The 9,288-nt window shown below is 55.0% G+C and overlaps 1 protein-coding gene across 1 annotated transcript in view; it reads right to left on the reverse strand.

Moving 5' to 3' along the window:
- GPI (glucose-6-phosphate isomerase) overlaps nucleotides 1–4,565 on the reverse strand; it is a 52,606-nt gene extending 48,041 nt beyond the window's left edge. The window contains exons 1-5 of the mRNA XM_011982322.1: nucleotides 4,307–4,565; nucleotides 3,942–4,070; nucleotides 2,897–2,987; nucleotides 2,482–2,550; nucleotides 611–730 (exon numbers count right to left, since the gene is read on the reverse strand). Coding sequence (XP_011837712.1) covers nucleotides 611–730; nucleotides 2,482–2,550; nucleotides 2,897–2,987; nucleotides 3,942–4,063 — 402 coding nt within the window. The 5' untranslated portion in view covers nucleotides 4,064–4,070; nucleotides 4,307–4,565. The remainder of the gene's footprint in view (nucleotides 1–610; nucleotides 731–2,481; nucleotides 2,551–2,896; nucleotides 2,988–3,941; nucleotides 4,071–4,306) is intronic.
- Between the last annotated feature and the right edge of the window lie 4,723 nt (nucleotides 4,566–9,288).

Here is a 9,288-nt window from a genome sequence, read left to right on the forward strand (position 1 = left end):
TTTTTTTTTTTTTTTTTTTTAAGACAGAGTCTCGCTCTGTTGCCCAGGCTGGAGTGCAGTGGCACAATCTCTGCCCACTGCAAGCTCTGTCTCCCGGGTTCATGCCATTCTCCTGCCTCAGCCTCCCGAGTAGCTGGGACCACAGGGGCCCGCCACCTCGCCAGGCTAATTTTTTTGTATTTTTAGTAGAGACAGGGTTTTATCATATTAGCCTGGATGGTCTCGATCTCCTGACCTCGTGATCTGCCTGCCTCGGCCTCCCAAAGTGCTGGGATTACAGGCGTGAGTCACCGCGCCCGGCCCCTTGGGCCCCACTTTACATTCTGAGCCTCTGTCATTTGTCACCATGAGCCCACAGGTGTCTGTAATTCAGGAAGGAGACTGCCCCCACTTCTGCCAGCAGTAGGTTCCTTCAGAGCAGAGCCAGGAGAAGTTCAGGCCTCAGCAAAGACCCCCAGGGTCAGCGATCACACAGGCAACCCCTCCCTTAAGCTGCAGTGAGAGCCTGAGTCCTGCCTCCAGGAAGAGGGGAAAAGTTGCCCCTCAGGGATCCCAGATTCCCATATACTCACACACGGCCAAGGGCGAGTCCGGCCCAGTAGCCACTTACCTGGCAGAAAGACTTCATCTTGTCCAGAACCTTGTTGACCTCTGGCATCACATCCTTGCCATCTACCAGGATGGGTGTGTTTGACCGGTTCCGAAGAGCCACATGCAGCACAGCTCGACCCTGGGGATGAGGGTCAGGGTGTAAAGACTGTCCCCCCAACCCCAGGCAGCCATGCTCCCAGCTGGGCATGGTGCCATAGCTCGGCCCTCTATCCACTAGACAGGCAGGCCCTGAGGTCTCTGTTAGCAGCATGATCGTGTTCCAAGAACCCACTGTATGCTTACAGGAGGAGGAGCTCCCCAAGGACTTATGTGCTGCAGACAGTCAGGAGGAGATGGGGGCGGGGACCCATACATGCCTAGGATAGGCCCAGAGGGCCTGCCATAGGTGTTCAGGGCATGAACAGTGAGAGAAAAGAGCAACAGTGGGCAAAGGCAGAGAATGGTGACAACACATGTCAGAAACAAGCAATAAATGCTTTCAGAAGCCAGGCGTCATGGCTCAAGCCTGTAATTCTAGAACTCTGGGATGCCAAGGCGGGTGGATAACTTAAGGTCAGGAATTCGAGACCAGCCTGGGCAACATGGTGACATCCTGTCTCTACTAAAAATACAAAAATTAGCCAGGTGGGGTGGCACACACCTGTATTTCCAGCTACTCGGGAAGCTGAGGCAGAGAATCGCCTGAACCCATTAGACAGAGGTTGCAGTGAGCCGAGATCGCACCACTGCACTCCAGCCTGGGCGACAGAGCGAGACTCCATGTCAAAATAAATAAATAAATAAATAAATAAACGCTTTCCAAAGACGAGTGCTCACTAAGCCTGAAGTAACCTCATCCTCCCAATGCGTGTCCACGGTGTTTGCTGGCACCTTTTAGGCAGTGTCCTCAGCTCCTTGGATTTGCAGCAAGGTATGCAACTCAAGCTTCCCTCACCAAGCAGCCCGATAACTACCAACTGCCAGGAACCAAACCAGACTTGAAGTCTGTGACCGGTGCCAGGCAGTTGGCCCGGCTACGTGAGTGAAACGGCCTGAAGCCAGCAGAGGAGTCCTTGAGGGAAGGTCTAAAGACCCTAGGTGGGCAGGAAAAGGATCATCTTGGGATTCCAACCCAGTGAGAGGCTTGCTAAGGTGGAAGGTTTCATGCCACCCCACCCTCACCCTGCCAGACCCCACTCCTGCCCCACGTTTTATACGTGAATGCACTCCTCCAGAAGGCCTTCCTTGATTGCATCCTCTCTCAGCTTAGACCCACAATGCAAGACAGGTTGAGTGTGAATCTCCACTTTGCCTCTTACAGCTACGACATCTTAGATAATGGACGTGACCTCTGAACCTCAGACTCTTCCCATGTAAGAGGAGGATAATGACATCATGAGGACAGAGTCTGGGTGCTCAGTGTCCATTATACCTCCAGGCTTGGCTCCCATACTGAGTCAGGAACAGAGGTCCCCAGGCCTGGCCTCACCACTGTTTCCTATTGACTCCTACTGCTTGAGTAGGCTGAAGTCTTTAGTGACTTCAGATTCTTCTTGTCGCTACTAAAACTTGCAGCGAGGATATATTAGAGTTAACTTCTCCAAGAAAATGTCAGCCTTGAGAAACTCTCCCTCTGGGTATGAGATGTCCTCCTCCCAGGCAGACACTGGGAACCATTCCAAGGAGCTCACCAAACCTAGACGGCCAATCTTGTGGAAGACACACCCTAAAGCCCTGCTACAAAGCAGGAGGAAAAAGGCCTTCAGGCCCCTCATTAAGCAAAAGCATTGCCCAAGAGAAGGGGTGAAGACACAGGGTAATGCGGCTAACAGTCAGATAAACCCCAAAGGGAAGGAAGGAGGCCCCAGAGGGTATGTGGGGCCTGCTCACCTCGGTGTAGTTGATCTTCTCACCATTGAACATCCGCTCCCGGGCAGCCTCCACACCCCTGGACTTGGCCTAGGAAGAGAAGATACTGAGGCCTGGTCCCACCCAAACTGACCACCCCAAGTGTCGGCCCCCAAACACAAGGCTTGGTGCTGTCCCCAATGAGACAGACAGATGGCTGCTGCCTGGTTCCCTCTCCCACTGTCTGGGAAGGGTCTACTCAGACATCAGACACTGGGGTCCCCGGGATGCTGCTTAGAACCTAAGCCAGGGCAGGTGCCTCACCTGCACAGAGGAGGTCACCGAGGTTTAATGAGAGGAAAAACTCAAGATGCTCAAGGTCCTGGGGACGCCCAGGAGCCCAGCTCGCCCATCACTCTGTCAGTTACCAGTTACACCTCCCCAGGCAGAACATTACCAGGTCCACCAGCATCCGCATCACATCCTCCGTCACCAGGTTCTTGGAGTAATCCAGCAGGATATGCCCATGGTTGGTGTTGAGGGTCAGGCTGCAGAAAGATGGAGATGCTGCTGACCACACCCTGGTCACCCTAGTGGGAGACCTGTCCTGAGCAGAAGCTGTTCCCAAAAGAAACATCCTCCCCTGACCCACGCCCCACAAGGGCCACGGCCACCCAGCACAGTGGTGACGTCTGTCACCTGTTGGCCCACCAGGATGATCTGCAACAGCAGCACAGAGAAAGAAGCCATCCTCACAGACCCTCGATGCAGGCAGACCCTGGGTGAGGAATCTGGACTGAAGGCGGGGACCACCCCCTCCCAGAGCTTCCACTCTCTGCCGTAAGTTACTCAGGCACCCATCCAGATGACAGGGATGGCCACTGGGACGTCTAGGCCAGAGCCACAGCCGCTCCCCGCCCCTCCTCCACCAGCATCAGTGATCAGAGCTCGCTCGGCCGCACCCCGGCCCATGATTTCCTCCAATGCTCCTTCCCACTTCCCGGTCGTGCACAGGTCTCTTCTGCAGGAATCAAGCCCGACGTCTCCACCCTTCTACCCAGCTCCCTCAAACCCCACGCCCGGGCTGCCCGCCCGGCAAACGGTCCCAAGCCCATGTGGCCAGGAGCGGATGGAAAGGGACAGCCCTTTCCCGCTTGCTGCGTCAGCCAGGGCCTCTCCTCACAACTGCGAAAGGAGCCCCTGCTCAAATGGCCGGAGCTGCACGACGTAGGGGAGGGGAAACGTCCCCATGTAGAGGCCCGTTTTTCCTCGTGACGAAGCAGACACGGCGCCGAGACCCCCGGCGAGGCCGCAAGCCCCCAGGAACGCACTCCAAGGAGACTCCAAGGACGAAGTGCGGCCTCGGCCTGGGCCCCAGTCCGTGGCCTGGAGGTGGGGGGCGGGGGTCCCCGGGCACCACTGCCCCCGCCTCCAGACCCCATCCCCGCGTGCCCGGCTCCGGGCGCCGCTCGTGGCAGTCCCCGCCTCCGGCCCGCCCGCACCTGAAGTGGTTGAAGCGATCCTTGTCGGCATCGAAGAGGCGGCGCAGGTTCAGCTCGGAGCCGTGCTCGCGATACCATTGCTGCAGCTTCTGGAACTGGGGGTCCCGGGTGAGAGCGGCCATGGCGGGACTAGAAGGTACGCGGACTGGAACGCGCGCCGAGGAGGAAGGAGCGCTGGCAGCGCGCAGCGAGCAAGGCGCGGGGGCGCGCGGCGGCCTTTATGGCGCAGGCGCCCGTTCCGGCCCCACCCCTGAGCCCCGGCCCCGGCCCCGCCCCCGACCCGCGCCCCGATACCCAGGCCGGGTGCCCGCTAAGCGACCTTGCCCGCGGCCACTGATCTGGGGCCTCAGCTCCTCTCTCCCTACCGCTTGCGCCACCGCTTCGCTGGCTTCTGCCCGGAAGTGGCTGTGGAGAGGGATGAGCAGAGCCCGGGGATCACTGGAGCCCAGAAGTTGGAGGCTGCAGAGAGCTACCCATGGCGCCACTGCACTCCCTGTGCACTGGTCGGCTTCATTCATTCATTCGACAAAACTCTACAGCTCGAACACCTTCCACGTTACAGGCAGTGTTCCAGGCGCTGTGAATACATATGTGCCAAATAAGCAAGTACAACAGATGATGTGTGTCAGGTGCTGGTAAGGGCTATTGAGGAAAAGCAAGATGAAAAGGGTGCTGAGAATCCAGGTTGCAATTAAGAAGAAACTCACTGGGGCGGGCGCGGTGGCTCACGCCTGTAATCTTAGCACTTTGGGAGGCCGAGGCAGGCGGATCACGTGAGGTCAGGAGTTCGAGACCAGCCTGGCCAACTTCGTGAAACTTCATCTCTACTAAAAAAAAATGCAAAAATTAGCCGGGCCTGGTGGCACGTGCGTGTAATCCCAGCTAACTCGAGAGGCTGAGACAGGAGAATCACTTGAACCTGGCAGGTGAAGACTGCAGTGAGCCACTGTACTCCAGCCTGGGCGGCAGAGTGAGACTCCGTCTCAAAAAAAAAAAAAAAGAAGATGAGGTCAGAGAGTGAAAGGGAGGCAACAAGATCACATAAGACCTTGTAAGTCATTGTAAGAATTCTGGGGCTGGGCACTCTTGCCTACAATCCCAGCACTTTGGGAGGTGGGATAGCTTGACACCAGGAGTTCAAGCCCAGCCTGGGCAAGATAGCAAAACACTGCTTCTAAAATACTAAAAATAAATTAGCAGGGCATGTGGTGGTGCACACCTGTAGAGTCCCAGCTACCTGAGAGGCCAAGGCAGCAGTATCACTTAAGTCCAGGAGTTCGAGGCTGCAGTGATTACCACCATTGTACTCCTTGGGTATACAGCGTGGGTAACACAGCAAGACCTTGTCTAAAAAAAAAAAAAGAAAAAAAAAAGAAAATAGGAAAAGGCTAACAACGAAAGAAATGAGTGGCCACTGAGTGGTCACAGCACTTTCCAGGGAACAGCCCCGTCCACATGGCCCTTCTTTAAGAATTGTCAACTCTAAGATTTCACTGAGCTTCCACACCTAGCACAACCCTGGTAGTGCTGAACGGTATTTGTTCTACTGGAGTTCTTTTTTGTTTGTTTGTTTGGGATGGAGTCTCGCTCTGTCCCCAGGCTGGAGTGCAGTGGCGCGATCTCGGCTCACTGCAACCTCCACCTCCCTGGTTCAAGCGATTCTCCTGCCTCAGCCTCCCGAGTAGCTGGGACTACAGGCACCCGCCACCACACCCGGCTAATTTTTTGTATTTTTAGTAGAGACAGGGTTTCACCGTGTTAGCCAGGACGGTGTTGATCTCCTGACCTCGTGATCCACCCGCCTCAGCCTCCCAAAGTGCTGGGATTACAGGCATGAGCCACCGCGCCCAGCCTCCCCTACCTTTTAACCTTCCATAATGTACACCTCTCGCAATTTCGCCTCTGTGATTCCCAGAAGCTTCGACTATTCTAGATTTCACATTTACTTTGAAACTCCAAAGTTACATGGATTTTGTTTTTTTTTTTTTTTCCTTTTTTTTTTTTGAGACAGAGTTTCACTCTTGTTGCCCAGGCTAGAGTGCAATGGCACGATCTCAGCTCACTGCAACCTCTGCCTCCCTGCAACCTCCGCCTCCCGGGTTCAAGCAATTCTCTCGCCTCAGCCTCCCTAGTAGCTGGGATTACAGGCGCCCGCCACCTCGCCAGGCTGATTTTTGTTTGTTTTTGTTTTTGTTTTTTGAGACGGAGTCTCCCTCTGTCACCAGACCAGAGTGCAGTGGCACCATCTCGGCTCACTGCAACCTCCAACTCCCTGGTTCAAGTAATTCTCCTGCTTCAGCCTCCTGAGTAGCTGAGATTACAGGCATGTGCCACTATGCCCAACTAATTTTTGTATTTTTAGTAGAGATGGGTTTTCACCATGTTGACCAAGATGGTCTCTATCTCCTGACCTCGTGATCTGTCTGCCTCAGCCTCCCAAAGTGCTGGGATTACAGGCATGAGCCACTGCGCCCAGCCTAATATTCGTATTTTTGGTAGAGATGGGTTTTCACCATGTTGGCCAGGCTGGTCTCGAACTCCTGACCTAAGGTAATCCAACCACCTCGGCCTCCCAAAGTGCTGGGATTACAGGCATGCGCCACCACGCCCAGCCTGGATTTTCTATGTTAGCAGGAAACTAGGTTCCTATCTGGTGGGCCGTAAGTCACAGTGGCTACAGGGAGAAAACAGAGAAGTACGAAGAAAGGTCATTACTAATCCAAAGCCATTCATCATCATACTACAATACTACTAACATGGCCACTACTCTAGCCAGGTTTACTATGTGCAGAGTGCCATGCTAAATCCTTTCCATGTATCCCTCATGGCAGTCCTATGAAGGATACCCTGTTGTCCTCCCCATTTAACAGAGAGGTTAAGAAATGTGAAACGAAGCCGGATGCGGTGGCTCACACGGTAATCCCACCACTTTGGGAGGCTGAGGCGGGCAGATCACGAGGTCAGGAGTTCGAGACCAGCCTGAGCAACATGGTGAAACCCTGTCTCTACTAAAAACAGAAAAAAATTAGCCGGATGTGGTGTTGGGCACCTGTAGTCCCAGCTACTCAGGAGGCTGAGGCAGGAGAATGGTGTGAACCCGGGAGGTGGAGCTTGCAGTGAGCTGAATCATGCCACTGCACTCCAGCCTGGGCGACAGAGCGAGACTCCATCTCAAAAAAAAAAAAAAAAAAATGTGAAACGAGGCCGGGTATGGTGGCTCACACTAGTAATCCCAACACTTTGGGAGGCCAAGGCGGGCAGATCACTTGAAGCCAGGAGTTTGAGTCCAGTCTGGCCACCATGGCGAAACCCTGTCTCTACTAAAATTACAAAAACTAGCCGGACATGGTGGCGGAGACCTGTAATCCCAGCTACTAGGGAGGCTGAGGCAGGAGAATCACTTGAACCCGGGTGGCGGAGGTTGCAGTGAGCCGAGATCATGCCACTGCACTCTGGTCTGGGTGACAGAGTGACACCCTGTCTCAAAAAAAAAAGAAGAAAGAAAGAAATGTGAAACAAGCCACTCTGCTCTTAACTAGAGAATCAACCCAGGCTACCTGGTTCCTTCCTGAACCCTGGGCTTAATGACAGCCCTGTGCTGCCTGCCAGTTCCTCTTCAGTCCTAGGAAAAAAGTGGAGGGGAAGTGGAGAAGCAGGCAATCCCTTTCTCTGCTCATCATCCCAGTTATGTCTTATTAGTTGAAACAGGGTCTCACTCTGTCACCCAGGCTGGAGTGCAGTGGCATGACCATAGCTCACTGCAGCCTTGAACTCTGGGCTCAAGCGCTTCTCTCACCTCAGTCTCCTGAGTAGCTAGAAAGACAGGCATAGCCACCCTGCCCGGCTAATTTTCTTCTTATTATTATTTGTAGAGACTGAGTTGCACTATGTTGCCCAGGCTGGTCTCAAATTCCAGGCCTCAAGAGATTTTCCTGCCTCAGCCTCCCGAAGTGTTGGGATTACAGGTGTGCGTCACTGTGCCTGGCCATAAGGTCATTTTATATTCGGTTGTCTACCACCGTCACTACAATCACTACCATATGCTGAGCCAAGTCCTGCAAATCGCAGAGCTTAGGGCTCAGAATCCCCAGGATCCTGGGGGCAGTGAATCTGGGAGGGGTCATGCCCCCGGACCAGCGATTGACCAAGGATAATCGAAAGGAAACCTAGCCCAGAAATTCCAAGAGAGCATGCTGCAGAGCCAGATACCTTCATGTGCCCCCTGCAAGATGATCTGGCCCCGAGAGAGGAGCGGACCAGAGGGTACACCTGAGAGCAGAGGCAAGTTAGGAAGTCCAGGGACAGTCCTAACTCTGGATAGCAAAGATTTAATTTCAAGCATAAGGCAGCCCTGGAAAAGTAACTGACTGCCACTGAGTATTGATGAAGCTAGCACTTACTGCAGGCTGCGGCGGGCACAGTTGCAAACAAGAGCCCCGTTCTAAAGATGGGGAAACTGAGGTATGGGCATTTAGACATCTCTCAGACCTTACTTCAGGGCCGCTGGACAGGGATCAGGCAGGCCCTGGAGGACAGGTAGTCATGGGAGAGAAGGCAGAGGGACTGGGGCAGGAAATTGGTGGGGTGGTCAGTTCTGGGGCCTGAGCTGAAGGAGTCGGGAGCGGGGCGTGGAGTGGCGTTTCCACGCCGATGGATTTTAGACATCTGTTTCGGGGCGGGGGGGCGAGTCCACCGAGGATGCTGAGTCATGTTGACCAGCTAAGGCGAGGGGCCCGCGCCTCTAGGGCCCCGTGGAGCTGCCGAGGTTGGCTCACCGTCTCCGGGGAGGCCACGGAGCAGGTGTAGGCGGGGTTGAGCGCGGATGGGGCGCGGCGCGGGGGGAGGTGCGCACGCGTCTGCGTGTGGGCCGGCACGTCCGGGTGGGCTGGGCGAGCGCTTGTGCGCATGTCCCCGCGCAGGGTCGGGCGCTGGAGTCTGGACACCAAGCCTTGCAGACACGGAGCCTTGCAGACACCCGGGTACGCACGTCTGGGATGGACGTGGTGAGTGCACGTGCGCATGCGCTGCGTAAGGCTGTGCGCATGCGCACACCGGGAGTGGTGCGTGGATGAGCCGCCTCCTCACCACGCCCCCAAGAGGACTAGAGCTTGTACCTGTTGTTGGTTTTACCGTACGCGACCGACTCTTGTCGTTTTGGGGCTTCATTACCAGAGTCCCGAATCCTTTGCTAGGTGCTTAAAAACATTTTCTTCATTGTACATAGGTGTTTCCACGAGAATAAAAAGCTTTACATTGGGGCCGGGCGCGGTGGCTCAAGCCTGTAATCCCAGCACTTTGGGAGGCCGAGACGGGTGGATCACGAGGTCAGGAGATCGAGACCATCCTG

Source organism: Mandrillus leucophaeus, unplaced genomic scaffold (genome assembly GCF_000951045.1).
Source record: "Mandrillus leucophaeus isolate KB7577 unplaced genomic scaffold, Mleu.le_1.0 Scaffold238, whole genome shotgun sequence".
Taxonomy (NCBI): Eukaryota; Metazoa; Chordata; class Mammalia; order Primates; family Cercopithecidae; genus Mandrillus; species Mandrillus leucophaeus.